The 23,001-nt window shown below is 43.6% G+C and overlaps 1 protein-coding gene across 5 annotated transcripts in view; it reads left to right on the top strand.

Moving 5' to 3' along the window:
* Positions 1 to 23,001, top strand: part of CLYBL (citramalyl-CoA lyase) — a 344,460-nt gene that overhangs the window by 258,447 nt on the left and 63,012 nt on the right. The window contains exon 8 of one of the 5 annotated variants that reach the window (XM_084844692.1): positions 16,176 to 19,320. The exons of 3 other annotated variants lie outside the window; for them this stretch is intronic. In XM_084844692.1, the coding sequence (XP_084700818.1) occupies positions 16,176 to 16,271 (96 nt within the window). In that variant the 3' untranslated portion in view covers positions 16,272 to 19,320. Of the gene's footprint in view, positions 1 to 16,175; positions 19,321 to 23,001 lie in introns of those variants that run through there. One more of the 5 variants, XM_084844693.1, reaches the window with a different exon arrangement.

Raw genomic sequence — 23,001 nt, 5'->3', positions numbered from 1 at the left:
GCTGTTTTATGATGATTTTGGAATACATTGGAATAACTGACATGCAGTTAAGGACAGGTAGTTCAAACTTTTGCAATGTTTGTTGCACTTCTCTGATAACTTGTTTTGCTTACTGCCTTTGAATGTGATTCATAGAAATATGGAGGTTCTGTGTGACCTGCTGTTAACCCCTAGTATTTATAAATATGACACTGGGTATTCACGACAGGATTAAATTTTGACCTCATCAAAGTGAGAGCTTTGCCACTGACTTCCACAAAGCCCCAGCCAAACCCAATGAGGTGAAATAGGATGCTGTGTGATCAATGTTTCCTGAAAACCTCATATCAGAGTTTGTACTGCTATACTGTAAAAAATCTGACACTTGAAAAATCTGGTCAAGTCTGATTGCTTAATTTTTCCAAAAGAACTACCTCTCACAACAGGAGATTAACGTGGCATATCCAAAGAAGACACTAAAATTTTCATCATGATTTGAGGCTTCTAGTTTCGCTATGCTCTATTTTTATATATTGCACATATATTACTCTGTTTTCCTTATAATGTACAGATTATAAGAACTAATGTACAGATACCAAATTTTTGTACATGCTGCTGTCGCCACTTTGTTTCTTCCCATTTGTTGTATTATACTAAAGCTTTAAATTGCACAGAAGTTAAAATATAACACTGGACTGGTATTGTTAAGTCTTCTATAGTACATGTGTATGTGTGTGTAGGGATATCAGAGAATTTTGCCACGAATCTCGGGGAGGCCGAATGCCAGCGCATTCGGCCCCCCGAAATCGGTGGCAAAACGGTCTGCCACCCCCCCGCCACCTCCCCGGGACGGGACTTACCTTGGGCGAATCTCCCTGGTGGCGGCGGCTCCAGCGGCGGTTCGGCGGCAGCGGCGGCGGCCGGTCTTCTGACCGGCTGCTGCCGCCATTTCCAGTAAAACAAACAAACAAACAAAAAAAACGTGATAGGCTACGTAAAGATTTACGTAGCCTATCATGGCTAGATTTTTAAAAAATACCGTGATAGGCTACGTAAATGTTTACGTAGCCTATCACGGCTGAGTAAAAAAACAAAACAAAACCGTGCGTACGCAAATGGCGGCGCCCATGGGCGCCGCCATTTGCATTCCTTATTTTGGCACGTCTAGTCTACGTAAACATTTACGTAGACTACGGCGAAAATAAGGGGAACGCAAATAGCGTAGCGTCTACGCTATTTCCGTTCCCCTTATTTTCGCCGTAGTCTACGTAAATGTTTACGTAGACTAGACGTGCCAAAATAAGGAATGCAAATGGCGGCGCCCATGGGCGCCGCCATTTGCGTACACGCGGTTGTTGTTGTTTTTTACTCAGCCGTGATAGGCTATGTAAACATTTATGTAGCCTATCACAGCTGACTGCAGGGACGCAAACGGCGGCGGCTATAGCCGCCACCATTTGCAGACCCGGGCGGCCAGGATTTGCGGCGGGACAGACGGGGCGCCTCCCCCCCGGTCAGAATTTCGGGGGGGAGGGATGGGCCGCCTTCCCCCCTGGCCAGAATTTCGGGGGGAGGGACGGGGCGCCTCCCCCCCACCTCGAATCACATTTCGTCAAAAGGTAAGTGACTTTCGTACATCCCTATGTGTGTGTGTTATTAATCAAAACTGAAAGCCTGGGGGAAAAAAGGCAAAGGATTAGAATGAGTAGTTTGCTCACAGATAAATTGCTGGTCTTGAGCCCCTGGGATCACAGTTTGTTGTTAATTGGAAGTTCTTAACAAACAAAGTTCGATGCCCTCAGTCAACAATAGTTTACATTAACATATAGCAATCAGTTCACACAATTTATCACAGTTTAGAAGGTACAAAACAAATGTCATTGAGAGAATCCAAGCTATACTCCTGCTTCTAGCAAAATGATTTTGCTTAGTAATAAGCAGCAACCAAAATAAGAAAGAAATCGAGTCATAAATAGACATTTCAACTGGGTTTTGGAACCACATTATGATCAGGTAGCAACTTGGGATTTGCACTCAATAACAAAATGTTGTTTGTACGGTGGAGAAATACAGATATGAGAAAAAAAGAGCTAAGAGAATATTGACATCACCGTCGTGATGTTTATACACCAATATATCATGTATGACTTACGGCGCAATCCTATCTAGATAGGCGGCCGCCTCCGAACTTGGAGGCGACTGTCTATCCAAAGCAGGGCAGGAGAAGCATGGAGGGGATTGTTACCTCTGCGCTTCTCCTGTCCTGCTTTTTCGGCTAGACAACTGCTTTTGGCTTTCTAGCCGCGGGAGCACGGAGCGGGGAGGGAGGCTGCTGTACGACACATAGGATTTGTCGTACAGGCAGCTACACTGTCCCCACCCCAGAACGCCCCAGCCACACCCCTTGCCAGCCACTCCATGCTTCCCTTGTGAGTGCGGAGGATGGGGCTGTTCCACACTGCCTTCAAGGCAGTGTGGAAGTAGGGGGAGGTTGGTTTTCCAGGAACTGACCTTAGGGCTCAGAGGTTGGCTCCCGGAAACTGGCATATCCTATGGCCGTCTAGCTGCTGTCTAGCAGCCATATGATTGCTCCCTTACTTACTTTATTTATTTATTAATTAGCCACCCATCCAGCCAGCTACCTGGCTACTCTAGGCGGCATACAGTACTAATAACAACACGAAATACAACGAATTTACATAATCAATTGATTAATCAATTTAGATCTTATATACTTTATTATATCTCTTTTTCATATAACTCCCACACGTCACATTGGCAGAGCTCACTAAATAAATATTTTAATGCTATTTTATAATACTTCTTTTCTTATTTCCCTCTTTTGCTATAGTATCAGTGAAAAATCTAGCCTTAAATATAAGGGGTTTTTTTTAAATTAAAGATCATCATAAAGTTTCTCATTGCATTTTAAGTTATCTCAAGCTATGAGCAATGCAATAATATATTCAGAGGTAATATTGTAAGCATTGTAAAGAAATGTGGGTTTTTTTGTATTGGCTTTCAGTCTACGTTACTTAGAGCACTGCACAATAAAAAAACAATATAAAACATGTAGAAAACAATATGTAAGTTAAGCACTTTCTATTGTTTTCTTTTTCACTGTACTGACTCGCACTATTCCCTTTTGAAATCAATTAGAAAATTAATAGTTGAATAAATTGCCATTCATTTTCAATAGTGAACAGTAATATATTTTAGGCAAAAAAGTATTTGCCCAATCCAGCTAAGAAGGTCGATGCATGTAAGCAAGTTTATGTGCGCATATCACTTGGTGGATTGGGAGCGCTGGACATAAATCAGATGGACACTCAAATGAGGAGTTTCAGTCTATCCTCACTATATTGCTTTGAAAGGGGTGTACATTCCAATGTTCATTGGAATGTGTGTCTCCATATATGTTCTTGTACCATATGTTATCACGTTATTTACGCATGACTAGTGACGGATCAGAACCATCCATTTTAGAGGCTTGAGGGGAATCTAGCTATGTGAAAGCACAAGAAGATCCTAAACATGATTAGCAGTCTAAAATAAATGTTAGAAAATATGTGGTGACAGAAAAAGGTTAAGAAGCAAGATGATGTAACCAGAATTGGACAGCTACACTGAAGTATCTATAGTGCAATAAACAAAACTCTTAAATAGGACAAGTGGGACTTTATAACAAATGTGACAATAACAGTCCAGTAACTCATTTGATCCCATAACAATGCACATTGTGTATCCATTGTGTACCCAGGGTTATGGATAAGCCTTTTTTTTCTGTGATTCCACAGGAGCACATAATGTGGTAATGGCCAAAGACTGTCCCATTACCACATTATGTGCTGAGAATTCTGCTTCCTGAGAACCTTAGTTTTCATGTTTAGGAAGATTTGCTTAAAAGAATATGAGCAATGTCTAGTGAGTCTTCAAAGCCAAAGGAGAAGCTTGGTAAAATTTTGAGTTATCATGGGGTGATGTTTCAGTGCTTCACACAGATCTTTGTCTCTCCACAGGATTAATAGATTCAAAATTAATTCTGTAAATTAGTAAAAACAAAACTGCAGAATATATTATGCAAAATAAACCAAATTAAGCAAATTATCTTAATTTGCATAATTTATACTCATTACAGAATCCATCTTTTGTTAGCTCAAAACCTTGATTTTTGTTCAGCACAGAACTGCTGACTGTAGATTGGGTAGGAGTAAATTCTAATCTCATCTCAGCCACGGATTCACAGGGCAAGAAACGATACCATAATTTTAGTTCAGCAAGTGAAAATGGAAATAATCCCCATTCTGGGGAGCTATGAAAATTATAAATAAGATAAAGAATAACTGTTTTACACTCTAGAAGAATAGTAGTTAACTTGTTATCCACTGTTAGGAATGGGGAAAAAATAGAAGTTTTACTGTGTTATATGCTGAAATGTAAAGGAGTGTCTCTTCACTGTAGTCAGTTGTTAGTTAAGATGGTTGCTAGGGCCAGTTCTGCCATTAGGCAAAGTGAGGCAAATGCCTCAGGGAGCTGATTTTGGGTGTTGTGAAAGGGCCTGCCCCTTTTATCATACTCTTCTCCCCTCTGTAGCATGCTGTCCTGCATACATTCAAATCATCACTTTTTCTTGCAGATGAGCAAGTACCTTTTACACAAACATACCTATACTGAAAGGTGTTCCACATTAATATATGTCATAGAAAAAGCACTTGGTTCACAAAATGCGTATGTCAGCAATGATAATTAGCTTCCCTGCCCATGCGCCTGCCGCTCAAGCCCCACTTGCGCTACTGTTGCATTACAAAATATTGATCCACCACACATCTAGAACTGAGTTGAAATGTCCTTGGGGCACAAGCCTGATACCGTGATACTGAATGGGGGATAAAGTGAAGCTGGCAGTGGAATGCTGGGAGATATCAGACTTTTTTTTGCTTAAACATGTATAGGATTGTAACAGTTTAGGAGCACTCATGCATATTCAAATCCATGGACTTAAGCACACCTAGCTCTTTGTTGCATTGTGATTTTAAGGCCTGAATGTATACAAAGGATTGGTAAACAAATAGAAATAAAAACAACAAAGAGTCTTGTGGTACCTTAAAGATTTAGAAATTTATTACCGCATAAGCTGGGGGGAGTTCAAGCTCGTGAAGTCACGAAGAGTCGGAAGCGACTGACCGAATAAACAACAAGCTGGGGCGAGTTCAGCTGACTTCATCAGATGCAATGTAAGCAAAAGCAGATCTTGACTGAATTTTTCTGGAACATCTCAAAAATTCAGAGTTGCCTAACTGCTTACTTGAACAGTAAATTGGAGCCATTAAAAATGAAATTACTTTAAGTACTTCATTCAATGCATAATTAAAACTTACATTTTAAGGAGTGTTCCATTTGAGAGTTGCTATGGCAAACCTAGACAGCATAGTAAGAAGCAGAGACATCACCTTGCCGACAAAGGCCCGTATAAGCAAAGCTATGGTTTTCCCAGTAGTAATGTATGGCTGTGACAGCTGGACTATAAGGAAGGCTGAGCGCCGAAGAATTGATGCTTTCGAACTGTGGTGCTGGAGAAGATTCTTATGAGTCCCCTGGACTGCAAGGAGGTCAAATCAGTCCATCCTAAAAGAAATCAACCCTGACTGCTCATTGGAAGGACAGATACTGAAACTGAAGCTCAAATATTTTGGCTACCTAATGCGAAGAGAAAACTCCCTGGAAAAGACCCTGATGCTGGGAAAGATTGAAGGCAAAAGGAGAAGGGGACGGCAGAGGATGAGATGGCTAGATAGCATCACCGATGCAATGAATATGAACTCGAGCACGCTCCGGGAGAGAGCGGAGGACAGGAAGGCCTGGCGTGCTATGGTCCATGGGGTCACAAAGAGTCGGACACGACTTAACGACTGAACAACAATGCAATCTGAAGTAATCTTAACTAATGCACTTTCTACTCCCTACCATATACACTTCAAATGAGCTGTTAGCCTTTAAAAAAATCTTGAAAATTGTCATATGAATAGTCATCCATTAATTTGTTGACTTGTTACGTTTTTTCAGGGTGGAGGGGATTTTTCATGCAAAACTGTTCTGAAAATTGTGGCGGCAGTTTTTTTGGTGCCATTGCAGAGGCCAGCCAGTCTATACAAAGCCCAGCCAACTTCTGCTTAACACTTGCAAAATGAGTTTGTTTGTTTTTCCAGACCTGGCGAAAAGTACTTTTGAACTGAATGTGGTGAGGGTGATTCCAGGGCTGCCTCACTGCTCTACAAATGTGTGTCTTCACTTTTAGAGAAACCTAAGTCCAACATTGCTTGGGCCTAAGGAACTAACATGTCTACTGAAAAATAAGCCCAACAAGTGAGAGAGTCAAGGATTTCCTAATTTGTGCAAATTTATAACTTTGATTAATTTAGGACTCATAAGGCAGATGTGAAGGAATGCACATATTGGACCTTGCATGCTCATTGTTCCTAGATTTATTTATTTTATTTTATTTGCACGTGTCTGTATGGGTGCGTGGGGTTCAAGTGATTTGACAAACTCTCCCACTGCTGTTTGTTTGTTTGTTTATTTATTTCATTTCTATACCGCCCAGTAGCCAAAGCTCTCTGGGCGGTTCACAAATTATGTTTCTTCCTGAAAATCCCACTATTTAGTATCTGACATGTTCAGGATTTTTTTTTTTTTCTTAATAGCCTTTGCACAGTAAAATCAAGAATTTTACAGTGCAAATTATATTGTGGCCCTACCTTTATCTTGATCTCTCCTTCAGCTACATGGGGAGACTTTGCATAGACTTAGCTACATCATAATCCTTTAGGAGCCGGGCAGAGCAATCCTATGGTCCCTGGGAAAGCGTCCCAGAGACCATAGGGTTTTTTGGAGTCTCCCTTCTGGGACTGTAGATACTGCTACAAACTCAGAGAAGGACTCTGGGTTCCTTCTTCAATTGCCTCCCATAGGACATAAGAAACCTTGCAGTCATCTTCCAGGCTGAAGCTCACAGGCTGGCAGGCCAACAGATCGATACAGCACGCCACATGGCAGACTGTGGCTCCAAAGCAATGGGAGCTGCCTTATCCTTGAGACATCATACTTGACTGCGAACTGCAGGGGGCAATCAAGAAGCCAGGTCCAGAGTAGAAGATCTCCAGTTTGATGGGGAAGGGCTTTCCAGCACCTCCACATGAAATGTTGGACCACGTCCAAAAGATGAAGACTTCTGCCTGTAAAATGGAAATGAGGTCTTACTTTTCTACCACCTCAAATCACTGCCGTTTTTGCTAGCACTGCCAGGGCACTAATACATGGCCCTTGGAATCAGCCTCAAGTAGGATATCAAGTCCTATATTTCAGATGTGCTTTCAATCTAGATGGCCCTTACAGAACAAGTATCATCAGCCCACCGGGGGAAATGCCTAGACCAATTGAAATGCCATCTTTGACTCAGGTGAGGTGGTTTGACCATTGAACCTCATCTTTTCTAGCCATCTCAGACTCTTCCTACCTATATGGGAATGGATCATGTCCAATTTGTGGGCACTCTTGATCATGAGGAATAGCTACATCATTGAGTCCCACCAGACTCCCTGCACGGGGATCTTCCACACCACCTGCCCAGTGCTTACACTCTTGGAATAAATTTCTAAGCTTTTGCACAAGTGAGCCATAGAAAGGATTGCCTCTTGCCAACAGCTTAGTGGCTCCCCCCATCCCATTTCATGATGCCCCCAAAAGATGGAAGCGTATGCCCCTATACTCAACCTAAGAGGCATCAATCACTATATCAAGACAAAAAAAAATCCGGATGATCACCTTTCTGTACTTTTCCTACTCTGTTGGGGAGAATGGCTCACGACAATAGAACTTCGCAATGTCTACTTTCATATCACCATTCATCCAACCTACCATCTTTTCCTCCACTTCGCCCTGGGGAACACATACTTCCAATTCAAGGTTCTCCCCTTTGCTCTAGCTACTGAACCAAGGGCCTTCATGAAATGTATGGCCGTAGTAGCAGCACATCTAAGGCTACAAGAGATCATTGTCTTTCCCTATGTAGACAACTGGGTCTTTGTTGCCTCCTCATGCCTCCACCTCCGAGCCAATGTCGACACATGTTTTACATCAACAAGCAAAAGGACGTGAAGTCCATCTCCCTCCTGCTTCTCACCCTAAATTTTTGGTACTGTTGCATAGCCAGGTGCATTGTCCCTATTGTCAGTCACCTCACCACTACCATGAATACAATGGCAGACTCATTCCATCAGTCCCAGGCACTCCTCATGAATGGGAGCTGTCCACAGTAGTTCTGCAGCAGGGTGGAATACAGCGAGAACTCCCTGGGCAGTGCCCTTCTCCTGGACTTCGGGGGGGGGAGATACTCTAAAATATACTTTCCTCCCTTTTCCTCTCATTATGCGCATTGTGAACAAGATACAAGAAGACAACGCATCATGCCTACGTGGTGGCCACACCAACTGTAATTTGCCACAATGCTCCTCTTCTTGGATCACATCTCTCTCTGTCTTCCTTGGCACTGGATTGAGGACAAGTCGAACAACCCAATCATGAGACTCTTTGCCTCATGCTGGGCTAATACAAGTAGTCCTGGAGATCATGGCAGCCTCACTCAAACCTTCCACCACGATGTCATATAGTGGCAAATGGAAGGCATTTTTGTCATTCATTGATGGAACAGGGCACTGACAGAGGTGGTCCTTGACTACCTCCAATCTTTCAAGGCCAGACAGCTGGCACTCTCCTCAGTTCAAGTGTAGCAGGCAGCAATCCCCGCATATCATGACAAGATTGAGGGTCACTCCCTCTACACACACCCCAATGTCAACTGCTTACTTAGAGAGTTGGCCGGTGTCTACCCACCAGTCACAGCTCTGGTCCTGACATGGAGCCTGTCAGTGGTTCTCACGTAATTGACAGCCAAACCCTTTCAGCCTGTGGCTACAGCTGACCTTCACCTACTCACTATGAAGGTGTCTTTTCTCACTACCATCATCTCAACATGTAAAGCAGGGGAGCTCTGGACCCTTCACCATGACCAGCCTTATTTAATCTTCCACAGGAACAAAGAGGTCCTTCAACCAGACTTCTCATTTCTCCCAAAAGTGGCTTCACAGTTTCACCGGTCTCAAGACATTATCTTACCAATGTTTCTCCCTCACCCCACCTCCCCATTGGAAGTTAAACTTCACTTGTTGGATGTTAGGAGAGCCCTTTCCTAGTACATATGTACATGGCCTCATTCTGGACCTCTCCTCAGTTATTTGTTTCCTACTCACACCCAGACAAGGAGCACCCTGTGTCTTCACAGCATCTTGCTAAGTCTACAATACATCTGGCATACCAACTTACTCATCTTCCAACTCCACAACACATCCGAAGCCACTGGACTAGGGCCATGGCACAGTCTGCAGCTTTGCTCCAAGGCATCCTGCTTCCACAGCTGTACAGTACAGTCACCTGGGCCCAGTCATCCCAGTCAAGCACTACCACTTAGATGTCAAAGCACAGGCAGATGCACCCTTCGGCTAAGCAGTGCTCTCTACAGTTTTGGCATGACATCCCCTCCTTCCAGTGAGCTTGCTTATGTATGAGTCACACAGACCATGAAGGACAAATTGCTTACTGGTGTCTTGCTCTAAATGGCTTCCTCTGCTGCAGCCTACTAGAAATAAGCAGGATGTGGGAGCCATGCCCAGAGTGTGTACAAAGAAGGGTGGGTAGAGTTCCTGCCTAAAACTTTGCTCAGCTCTAGAACGATCTGAATGACTGTCCAGCACAGGTACGTAATCCATATGTTGAAGTTCACAGATGACCACTTGAAGAACTGCCGTTACAGGTAAGTAATGTGTCCTTCAGTACCGTAACTATCAGTGTGTGTGCGTGTGTTTCTTTCTCTCAGTGTTCTCAGGTATAATGTATTCAGCTGCCTTTTTTCCCCTCCAAAGTAGGGTATAACAAAAGAACTAATGTTCTAGCCAGATGGCCTTCTTCAGGGCATACTGAGAGCAGTTGAAGGAAAGCAATACAACATAAATATCATTGCATCTCATTTAAGTGGTAGCAATCCCACATTTTTGTTTCACAGTATTTGGCATGGATTTTGCCAGAACTCAGCAGCTGTTCCTGCTACAGCTTTATCAGCTGAAAATGATCATGATTTATTCGCATTCAGTGTGTGGGTCCAAAGAGGAATCTGTACCTAGAGGAAGTTCAGAGCATAACATAGAGATATCTGTCCTATCACTATTTATTATTATTTCCCTACCCTAACTTGCCAGCCCCGTGGCTTGCTTAATATTTTATAACTCCAGTTGTATCTCCTGGAATAACACCATATCATCATCCAATATTTTGAATTATGGAGGCTGTGATCCATTAGGACAATAAACATCTGTGACTAAAAGAGCCATTTCCATCCTAAACCTGTTTACTCAGAAATAGGTTTGATAGCTGGACTTCCCTCTAGGCTAAGTTTGGTTAAGATTAGCATAAGAGCCACTTCATACATAACATTTTGAGCATATGTCTATATCAGAACATATATAGTAACCATGTGGCGCTTAGCAGTTTAAAAACACATCTTTGACATTGGAACATGCCACAGGAAACTCCTGACTGGCTGCAGCATGTACAAAGATCAGAACATTTGTGGCTGCTGCAGTTATTGCACAGAGCTACCACTGAATTCCTAGCATTAGATGGATTTTTACTTCTTAGGAATGGATGCTATTAACATGAGTAGGAAACATTAATAGTTCAATAAAATTCTCACTGTAACAAGCATTTTTCTATATTTTAAGGCCTTTGTTGGCTTTCCATACAAAACTTTTCCCTCCCAAGCTGTCTCAGATGTGGCCCTAGTTCAGCCCGTTTATCAATATAGAACCCATATGGCAGCCTACAGTTACAGTCCAGTACTGTTGCACTTAGGGTCAGAAGTGCCACCCACTTTCTCAGTGCTTTATCTCAAATAGTGGCAAAGGAAGTGGGGTGCTAGCACAGGAAGTATCCACATGGTCGAAGTGACCTATGTCATTGGCATTTGTTTCTATTACCACCAGGACGTGGAGCCCTGGCCATACCGAAGCAGGTTTGTGACATCCTCTGTACCCGTCTAACACAAGAATTGGGTTTCTGCTGCCATTATGGGGTGGTGGCATACTGTGCAGATGATATACTGGTGGTAGTGGTGGTATTCTGATGCAGATACATCAGCACAGATAGTTACGTTATGTTTATAACCATTTATTACTGATATGTAAAGAAGTCAAATAAGGGAGAAGAAGAAAATAGAGGATGGAAGTATGTACTTTTCAATATCAGCAATCTATATATTAATATGGAGCACAAATTTTTGTTCAGAATGTTCTCAAATTAAAGTTGCCGATGCCTAGATCTGCAGAAAATAATCACAGCCCTGAAAATAAATTGACAGCTTCGCAATTAATTGTTAAAGTTTATAATAATTTGTATTGCGGAGCCCAACAGATATGCAATACACGATCGCATGCATTCGCTATTGATGTCTAGAATTACAGAAACATAATTCTGTTCTTAAAAATTACTTGAAACGTCGATAATTAAATGTTAACGTTTTTAATTTAGACATGGTCTCACTTCTCACTGTATTGCCATGCAATTACCCTGCAATGCTGACTTATGTATGCACCCCACCATTGCCATGCTCTGTACGAACAGGAATATTCCCAAGAAAGTCGGGGTGAGGGGTACTTCACTGAGTACATAGCTGGTACCTCCCAGTTTTAACTCAGACACTGTATTTACTGTACGGGTGGGATGGGAGACCTTTTTCTTGCTGAGGTCCCTGTTACCTCAGTCAAAACCTATCCAAGGTTTTCCCCCCACCACATTCCAGCAGTAGGTGGGGCCAGAGCCAAAGGGGGTGGGGCCAGAGCCAAAATGGGTGGAGCTACAGAAGCGACTCTTAATTTTGTCTAACGTGCAACAGGGGGAAAAACACATTTACATCCAGGCATTCTCCTTCCCAAATGTGTGTGAGCCGCCATTTGCAGTTGGAAGGAATCAGTAATTGTAGTTGGAGTAAATAATATCGATAACCCAGAGTGGAGCCAATGAAGGGGTGTGGCCTCAGAAGAGCCTGGAGGTCTGGATTGGGAGGACTGGAGGTCTGCATTTGGACCAGAGGTTCTGCATCCCTAACTCTACAACATGCTGTAGGACATATGTCAGGGGAGCTGAACTTCTTTCAGCCCAAGGGCAAATTCCATTTTGGAGAAGCTCTCGGGGGGCACATTCTAGTGGTGGGCAGAGCCAAAGGCAAAGGAGAGGGCCCCAAACATCAAAAATACCAGCCTATTGTAGCTTAAAGCTCTTAACTGCCAGTCACTAAGCCTTAGGAGAAGCATTTCAACATTTTAGAATGGAGAGAAAACTGCACAAAAGCTGGGCAACCACCTGTATGCCCTGGCCGTGGGCTGCTAAGGTTTGGAGGTGCCAAGATAATCATAAGACAGATCCAGGTTTGCTTACAAGGAGCCTTTATTGAGTACTTACAGCACACAGGTGTACCCAATGGTTGGATCAGACAGCTTCTCTGAACCCAGAGCCAAGGGGTACAATGGGTTTTATACTATACATGTCAGCAGAGAGGCAGCATGACAGCAGCAAGCATTAAATAGTGTTCATCTGCAACTTTCCCATGATAGACTAACAGTACTTGTTCAGAGGGAAAACAATCAGAATTTTCCCAGCACAGCCACCTGTAGCTCAGCATAAAAATTGCCTCACTTCTTAGGCACATCCTAGGCCCTGATAAGATACTAGTCTTCGTTAGCATGGAATGTGCTGAGGCCGCACTATCGTCCTTTGACTCATCTCACATGCTCAGAGGCCCACTAGCAAGGAAATTGCACCAGCAATGAACCTAAGCCAAGCATTATGAATCTCTAGGCCCCTCTAAAATGACAGGTGACTTGGTTACACTCCTAGGGCCATTACACCACCAAACAATGAGTGGTCAGGGAAAGAGTATGTGGCCACCTGCAGAACCCTGAAGGGCCAGATTGGGACCACAAGCAGGTAAGGTTTGGCCCCTGGGTCTGAGATTATGTATCCCTGATGTATGCAGTCCCTAGTCCCTGTCTAAGAAGAATGTATGATAAGTCATTTTCTTACTATTACTACAAATTGTTGGTGACACCAGTTACGAAGATATCAGAACATATAATGGGGTAGTGTATGATACTTTTAAAGAAGCAGCTCAAGCATGTAATGTACTAATTGAAGGGGCAAAACGGCAAAGATATTTAGAGATAAATAAATAATGGTAAAATCAACATTTCGTATTTAAATTAGCACTTTGAATTCTTTACATGCATTTCCATTATGAAATCTTTCACTGTGTGATATATATTAAAAAGTGAAGCGATTTCTTTAGCAATCAATGTTTTGAGTTCCATTTGGCTGGTTTACATATTTTTAAAAAATTATTATTAAAGCATTTACCACACAGATTTGGCCAAAAATACCAAAAATCACTTTGGGGGCTAATTTAATCAAAATTGGAAAAACCTATTTTCCTATTATGAATAACTCGAAAAGTGTGGGTCATAGCGATTTCTGGGGATTTTTTTATTTTGAAAAACCTTTTAAAATTTAACAACTTAGGGCGCAATCTAGCATCAGCAGCGGCTAGACGGCCATAGGATAGGTCAGTTCCCAGGAACCAACCTCAGAGCCTGTGCTCCAAGGTTGATTCCCGAAGAACTGACCTCCACTTCCTCCTGTGCTGCCTCATAGGCAGCGCAGATCAGCCCTGCACTGAGGGGTGGGGAGGAGGTCGGAAATGCCGGTCCGACACATGCTATGTGTTGTCCGGCCACCACTTCCCACACTGCAAAGTCCCACGTCTAGACAACTGAAATAGGCTGTCTAGCCGCAAAAGCAGGGCAGGGGTAGCAAAGAGGAGATCTGCTCCTCACCTCTCCTCCCGCCCTGCACTGGATGGATGGTCATCCCCGGGGTCGGAGATGACCGTCAGTCCACATAGGATTGCTCCTTCCATCGCTTACTGTACGAGTTTATCCACAAACTGCTGTGAAAGTTCAAGATCGTGCAAAACAGCTGATTAACGAAGTCACTAAATGAGTTACGCACAAATGGTTGCAAAATTTTTCACAATGGCTAGTAGATTATAGCTAGTAGATTATAGCTAATAGTATTATAAGCAGAAAAATATACAGTTAAACAAAGTAAGATAAATCCCAAAACATTTTGCATGAAATAACCCTTTGGATAATTTTAGTTTTTATCATGCAATTGTTTTGTGTATGTATGAAAATCCAACCAGAGTCTGATGTGCTTTAATTTATTCGACAATTTGTGTCAGTCCTATGGGCCCACAATCTCAGTTTGCATCCAAGGCCAAATATGCATATGAATCTCAGCTATGAAATAATGGCAACACTCACCTTCTCAGGAGCAGAGGGGGTGGAGAACAAGCTGGTGAATCCACTGCATATCAGTCTAGAAATGTCACCAGTGCTTAAATGTTATACAAGCCCCAAACTTGTCCTATAATTATTGAGTAAGAATTACCACTAACATTGATCCAACCTGTAACCCACAAGCCAGTTTGCAAATCAGGAATTGGCAGCAAATGCATTGCCTCTGGAACTGAGCACAAAGCCCCCTTATTCTGAAAGACTTCTTCATCCCATATGAATCTTCATCAGAGGTCCTGTTCTATGTCCCACTATCAAGAGAGGCTAGGTTGGTGGGAACATGAGATAGGGCCTTTTCTGTAAGAGCACCATGATTGCAGAATTCCCTTCCAAAGGAGATCAGATTGGCTCCATCTCTATTTTGGTTTTAGACAGGGAGTGAAAACTGCAGTTTCACCAGACCTTTGGATTTTAAAAATGTTTTAAATAATATTTTGGTTTTTTTCTGTTTTGATTTTATTGGATTTTATGTAATTGCACATCGTTTTGAGAGCCCTGGTGGGCAGAACAGCCATTAATAAATACTTTAAAATAAATACATATTCTCAATCTTTGGAAAGATTTTTAAAATTGTTTTCATGCTGTTACTGCTTATCCAAGGATCTAACTAGTTTGAAGTTCTGCTATTGAAGAAAAAGTTCTCTGGGGATAACAGTATAATATTATTAAACAACCCTGAGCAACTGGTAAGTACAGCTGTTTTTGTTTCAGGAGGGAAAAGAATTGCTAGGACACCTTTTACAGTCTCCAATACTTGCAAGCTATTGTAATAGCTATTCACCTATTATAGCTATTCACCTATTTCAGCTCACTTTTCCCTGGGGAGTATGAAGGAGGAGTTCCTTGGCTAGGTGGGATAGATCTCTTCAGGAAAGTACAGAATGAATTGTCTAAGTCCTTCAACTCACAACTCCCGCCCATCTCCTGCCACCTAATGTGTCTCAGCTTGTGGGTCAATTCCAGTTGTATCTGGTTTGAAAATAGGAGTTAACATAAGAACAACCATGCTGGATCAGACCAAACGCCTATCTAATCCAGCATTTTGTTCACATACTGGCCAATAAGATGCCTGTGGGAAGCCCAGAAGCAGGACATGAGGGCAACAGCACACCCCTACCCATGTTCCCCAACAACTGGTGTATATAGGCATACTGCCTCTGATACTGGAGGTAACATAGAGAACTAGTAACCGTTGATACCTTATCCTTCATGAATTTCTCTAATCCCCTTTAAAACCATCCAAATTAGTGGCCATTACTACATCTTGTGGTAGTGAATTCCATAGTTTAACTATGTGCTATGAGAGAAGTACCTCCTTTTATGTATCCTGAATCTCCCACCAATCAGCTTAATGGAATGTTGCCAGGTTCTAATATTATGAGAGAGGAAAAAATGTCTCGCCATCCACTTTCTCCACACCATGAATAATAAACCATGCTTAAATATACAGCCTTTTTCTACACAGGGTGTTTGTATCTTTCACATGCACACATCTTTGTTTTTATATTTTTCTTTTATTGTTGTGCCTCTTGGCTCTTACTAAACCCAGCACAAGAAGACTCAGTTTGATTTGTGTGGGATCTAATGATTCTCGTCTTGCAGCAAAGTTTTAAACCCAACCCAAGCCTGTAATTTTCCTTTCCCAGGTCCCTTTCAAAAAGTTGATTTTCTCTGTTTTTGCAGGGTGCCTTCACTTTCCAAGGCAGCATGATAGACATGCCATTACTGAAGCAGGCCCGGAACATTGTTATGCTCGCCACAGCCATCAAGAAACAATGATCTGCTAAATGAATCTTATCCCTAGGGAGGCTCCAGGAACTGCTTAAAGAAGGATCATGTAATATTCGTAGAAAGAAAAATGTAACAGTTCACATTTCAACAGAACCCTGTTTACATATCCTACCGCTTGCGGTATATTTGTCTTACTTATTGTGGACCATAGTGGTAAGTTCAGCACCCCTTTTCCTGCAAAAAAAAAAAAGCATTTGTTATTACAGAATTGAAAGCAAAATTGACTCATTTGGGAAATGGGCCCATTAAAATCAATCAACAACATGGACTCTGATTAATTTCTGACTCAAAAAGCCTAAAAAAACTGCAGTCAGCACTGTGAGCTGGAAATTGTGGACAGAGCTCCTTTACCTTTTCTGGTGGTATACAAGAGTTTTGGCTGGTGCAGCTTGTCATTCAAGAGAGAGAAAAGCTGCCCCTGCTTAAAATTCCCTCTTCTACACAGTGACCTGGTTTACATGTAACATCATCAAATCCTGGGTTAATTAACCCATGATTTGCCAGGCATGTGACACTGCTGCTTTGTATAATTAACCTCTGATTGGCCTGATCAGAGGTTGTTTCGTGGTGTGAGAACCTAGATGCTTTGGGTTATTCATGGGTTAAACAACCCACAATTAACCTATGATTAGTTCTTAGGTTAACTCTGGATGGTTTAACCCATTAATAACCCATAGCATCTGGGTTCGCACATCATGAAACAACCTCCAGTTGGGATGATTGGCGGTTGCTTATGCAAAGCAGCAGTGTCATGCACTGGGCACACTGCATGACACTGCAAATTATGAGTTAATTAACTCACATTTGCTACAGTTACAAGCGAACAGGCCCATAAATGAAAGATATGGGAGCTCTGTCTTCCTTTGCATCTGATCATGGTAGTGGGAATCAGCAATACTTTTTGCAGAATTAGCACCTCCCTGTAGGGAACCATATCCTTCAAAGATGACAGCTTTCAATCCCTGGGAATCCCTTCCCCAACAACCGTCGCTCAGTGGACCCCCCTGTGCTTTTAAGAGCTATTAAGAAGGGGGAAATTCTACCTGGTTATATCTTCTCCTGTCATACAATGTGGGGCTAGAAAAGGCCACCTGATGAAATTCTCTCTCTCTCTCACGTACAAGTTTTAAAGGAAAGCAGCCCCCTCAGTGTCTAGACTTGGCAACCCATCCCAGCTTAAATCCATTAAATCTGAAGGCACATTGCTGTTTGGATTAATTAATCCAAAATAACAACCAGCCCTTGGTTCTGTACTGACAGTCACTAATGGATTTGATTCGCCATTCATGCACTTAAGAGTGCAAACTCAAAAGCACTTAATATGGATTAGTTAACCCCTTAAGCCTGCAGCCAACCTTTTGTACTCATCATCAAGGAGGATTAGACTCAGAGCCATTTCTAGTGTTACTTTTCAGGAGATGCGCAGGGAAGTCACTGGAATAGTTAGATGCTTGCCCATTCCAGGGTTGCTGAGATAGAAACTATCATGTGTGCCTCTCAAGACTGGAACAGGCTTATTTTCACCATTCCACAGTCACACCAACACAAGTGGCTATGTGATTCACAACCACTTGTACAGGCTAGCATCATTCTATATCCTTCCTTAAGCATGAATGGAAAAGGGTGTTTTAAAGCACTTTAACAAATATTCTGCACGTTAATTCAAACTACCAGTTTTTCCTCAACTTTTTCTGTACTGTTTTCAAAATGACCAGGAAGGGAAAGAGGAGAGGAATGAGTTTATCTCAAGAGGTTCAAGTGGGTGATGGATTCCTTGTCCATGCATTCAGGTTTTTGTGGCCATTTCCTGATGTTAGGGCTACTTCAGCCCCTTCAGACAGCCGTATTCCAGTATTTCCAAGGCCATGTGGAAGACAGTTCTTTCAACTGGGTCTTCCGGGTGGTAGCAGAGGGGCACCTATCCCGTCCCTTCCCTGGAAGTTTATTGGTAAGGGCTGATTCTAAAATGCATAAACTATTATAAGTAGAGAATTATGCGTGGTAATTACTCAATATTGATTAATCTGAAGTAGTAGTGGTGTATGTACTCGACTTAAAGTCCACAATATTAACCTATGAAACTATATTATACTGTCAGATCTTTGGTTCATCTAGCCCAGCCTTCCCCAACCTGGTGCCCTCCAGACATGTTGGACTACAACCCCCATCATCCATTGGCTGTGCTGGCTGTGGGATGATGGGAGTTGTAGTCCAACACATCTGGAGGGCGCAATGTTGGGGAAGGCTAGACAAGCTTAATATCACCTGCTCTCACTGGAAGTGCACTCCATGAGCTCCTTTCCAGCCCTGCTTCCTGAGATCTTTTTAACTGGGCTGAACCCAAGGAGGGGCCGTAGCTCAGTGGCAGAGGACATGCTTTGCATGCAGAAGATCCCAGGTTCAATCCTTAGCACCTCCAAGCAGGGCTAAGAAAGACCTCTGTCTGAAAACTTGGAAAAGCCCAGTGCTGTCATTGTAGAGCACACTGAGCTAGATGGACCGTGGTCTAACTCAATATAAAGCAGCTTTCTGCATCCTTTATATGTATGAAAGCAGTACTCTACCACAGAGCTATATATGGTCCTCCCCTGTTCTAATAACAGCTGCCTTCCTGGATCAAGACAAGACTTCAGTTCCAGCCCAAGACATTTTGCTCGCTGAAGATTGGAGCCCAAATGGCACACAATCTCCCTTCTTAGGCCAACACCATCCAGACACCAATTCCCATTCTGACACCAATGCCTGACGGTCTACCCTGCCGTCTGGTGCTACCAAAGCCGACTGCTTTACACTGCTGCATGGCAAGCCCAGCCCTGCAAGAACCCATCTATTACACCACTTTATCCCCAAGTCAAGGTGATGTAACTTCTTCTTTGCATGGAAGCTATATTTGGGCTGTGAATATCTATCACTAGGCTTATTATCAATGTGTTTGTCTGATTCTTTCTAAAAGGTATCTCAGATAGTGGCCTTTATTGCCCTATCGATCCTTATCTGTAACTAATTATCATAAATATAAAAGGGTGATTTATGTGCTATGAGTAGACTGGACTTTCTGTTTCAGGCTGTGATCCTAAACAAGCTTATCAGGAAATATTTTCCACTGAATGACTTGGGGCACAGTCCTATGCATATTTAGACATAGAAGTCCTACAACTCCCAGCATTCCCTAAGCAGCATGGGGACGCTGCCTGCGGAATGCTGGGAGTTGTAGGAAATTCTTTTCGGTCTAAACATGGATAGCTCGAGACTGATCGTAGACCCATTTAAATCATGACTAACTTAAATCTCATTGATTTCAATGGCTCTGCTCTAAGAATGACCAAGTCTGGATCCAACCCAATGAGTTAAAAATTATCATTCCCCTGCTGCTAGACGCAGGTCGTGGTTGGGTTGAAATGGGAGGGAGGAATCAGGAAATAAATCCTGTGGACTTCATTCCCTCTTAACCTTTCGCCCATAATTCCAGCACTGATGTAGTACCCTAATCCCAGATCTCACACACCCCTCCGCCGCCATTTTATTTCCTCCGACATCAACTGGACACACCCCGCAGCTTTTTCTTTTGCTTCCAGAAGTTCCGGTGTTTCTCGGGGGGAAGCTCTTGAAGCAGGTCAACTTGATCCCCACTGAAATCCGTCTAATAAAATCCCATCATCCCCTCCCCAAATGCGATAGCTGCTTCTTGTCTGTGCTTAAGTGCACGACTTCTTCGCCCGACGGGGGTTCCTGACTTCCCGTCGCATGGCTGCCTCACCCTGGGGTGAGTCGCGCCTCTGGCTCGGGAGGGGCGAAGAGAGGGTGGGGCCGGCGGCTCACCTCGGGGCCGGAGGAGGAGGGGGCGAGGACTCGTTTGCATGACAGTGGCGATTCTGCAGCGGGTCATCTGGGCTGCGCGGCTAACGGGCTTAGCCGAGCTGTTTGGGAGAGGTTAACCCAGCTTGTAGGGAGGGTAAATAAACAGAACAAGCCGCCTTTGTCCTCTATTCAGGCCGGCCTCTCCTCCCGAAGGCGAGCCGCATTGAAGGCGCAGAGATCAGCTTGTGGCTGCCAGGGGGACTCCCAATGAAGTTGCAAGCGCCAACAATCAGCCAGTTTGTTTCTCTTCCTCATTAAATCATCGCCTTTTGTGCGGGGGGCTCCGCAACGAGTGTTCCTTAAGAAATTAGCAGAATGCGGAGTTGCAAACCGGGCCCCAACCTTTTCATGACCTACAAGCTGCTCTTAGACGGGCTCCCCGGGAAAGCTGCTCTGTTTGCTTAAACGAGTAAATAGAAAACACTTGGGGGGGGGGGAAGAAGGGGAGTAATTTAGCCCATCTTTTGATTAAACTAAAGCGTTTGACACCCCACCCCCCATTACGGAAACAAAGCGGAGTTGAGCACCAGAGTCTGTTTCTGATGACAAAGCTCAGTCCAGGGATGTACAGATAAAATGTTTCTGGGCATGTGCAGACAGCTTTCAGCCCAGAGTAACCAATCGTTAGCCTAGACGTTTAGGTTAAGGGGTGGGACTTTCAGGGTGGAGGGTGTGTATTTCAGAGAGGATTGAACGCCTGTGCCCCCCCCCGCCCTCCTTAAAAAAAATATTATTCCACGGGGGGGGGGGGAGGCAGGTTAGGTCTGAATCTTACCAACTTGGAACTAAGCCCCACTGAACTAAGTGGGACATCTTTCCGAGCACTAAGATGGAACTACGCAACTGTCGGTGAGCCACCAGCGGGGAAGAGGAGACGGGAAAGGAGTTCACAGGACAAGCCCGCTCGGTGCAAGGAAAGGGAGCTGGGGAAAAAGAAGACAAGAACTTCTGATCTGGGCCAGTTGAGTGCAGAGACACATACAGTGCAATCCTATACATGTTTGTTGTTCAGTCGTGTCCGACTCTTCGTGACCATAGCACGCCAGGCCTTCCTGTCCTCCGCTCTCTCCCGGAGCGTGCTCAAGTTCATATTCATTGCATCGGTGTTACATGTTTACTCAAAAGTAAATCCCATTGAGTTCAATGGGGCTTACTCTCAAGTAAGTGGATATAGGATTGCAGGCTCAAGGGCGAGGGATCCAAAAGAGTCGCAAAAGGTGCTAGGCTCTTTCTCCTTTGCTTAGAGTTGCGTAGTGGCTCCATTTCCACCCTTGCTTGCTCGCTCGGCCCCGTTGAACCACTTGGTCAGGAGCTTGAAATGTCACCTGTGTTTTAGCACTTGTGTTTATAGCATGAGGGCGCGCCACAAGCCATAGTACAGTGCTGCAATTGCAGGAGAAGTGGGAGCAGTAGTATAATGGTACATTTTGAAGTCCAGGTGCTCCTCATGACAACCCCCACAGCCACACCCCCAAGGAGAGGCCAGAAATGCCCAATTGTGTAGTTCCATATCAACAAATCAGTTCTAGTAGTTCTCTCCATCAAGTGCCGGTTTTTTGTAAAGCAAATGGGTTTTAATTGCCCATTCAACTCCAAGCCACAGCAAAATACCTTGCATTACAACCGGGCTAGCTTACAACAATATATTGTTGCTGGGAAAATCCATTGTGAAGATTGATCAAAGGGAACAGGGAAACCTGAAGGGATAGCAGGGTATAGCATCATCGCTAATCAAAAAGTTCCAGTGCCTTGACTCTGACTCCACTACAACACTGAATGGGAGGTCATACTGCCATTTCAGGTTGCTTTAAAAAAAAAAAAAATCGGATAACTGCTTGTGCACCTTTGCAGCTGTGCAAGAGTGCAGGTTTTAAAAGGAACTGTGTGATTAGTCACAGTTGCATAGCTAGGTAGGTGCACCATGAAAAAGCCTCCCAAAAAATAATCACAAATTTTCTGCCTGCAAGTCCCTCACACACACCCCAATCAGCTCAGATCAGAACTTCCGTCTTTTAGAAATTAACCTTTTGCAGGCTCTGATCCACCAGAATCAAAATCCATGCAAGGAAAGAGCAGCGAAAGGGAGGAGGATGAGAAAGATGTGGGGGCAAGGGAGAAGAGTCCTCAGTCCACTGGGGGTAGAAGGGAAGATGAAGAGCTATGCAGCCAACTGCTGCCCCTTCAAGGAGCAAGCAAATGTAGAAGTACAGGGTGGGGGTGGGGAGAGAAAAGGATTTGGAATGGGGAACTGGTTTTCAATTATCATAAATGCCTAGCCCCTTCATCTATCCTTCCAAAACTTTGCAGGTTTCTTGCCTGGGGACACCTTTATGCCTTGGGCCATTTTCATACAAATTGCCCCCGAAACGTCAGTGGGTGGGAATGGGGAGCAAATCAGTCTCCACCTCCACCACCACCACAAATCCTCATGAACTGCTAAACCTGTCCTTCTGAAACTTTTAGGAACATAGGAAGCTGCCTTATACTGAGTCAGACCTTTGGGCCATTAGCCCAGTATTGTCAACGCTGGCTGACAGCAGCTCTCCAGTGCTTCAGGCAGGAGTTTTTTCCAGCCCTACCTAGAGATGCTGGGGATTCTAGCCCTACCTGGAGAATCTGGGACCTTCTGAATGAAAAGCATATCCTCTGCCATTGAGCAATGGCTCATCTCTTTTAAGGTTTCTTAGTTAGGGACACCTCTAGATATCTGTTATTCTCAGAACAACAGTCTACAAAGAACATAGAGGTATAAGTGTGTCCCCTTTTCAAGATCCTCAAAATGTCAGAGCTGACCTTGCATAAAAACCCTTCTGCTTATTAATCTGAAATTTAGCAGGCTTGATCCCTGCAGAAAGGGCAA

This window comes from Heloderma suspectum, chromosome 3, assembly GCF_057233095.1.
Source record: "Heloderma suspectum isolate Gila_16-S chromosome 3, 16-S_ref, whole genome shotgun sequence".
In the NCBI taxonomy this organism is placed as follows: domain Eukaryota; kingdom Metazoa; phylum Chordata; class Lepidosauria; order Squamata; family Helodermatidae; genus Heloderma; species Heloderma suspectum.
This window is presented reverse-complemented; position numbering and strand designations above follow the sequence as displayed.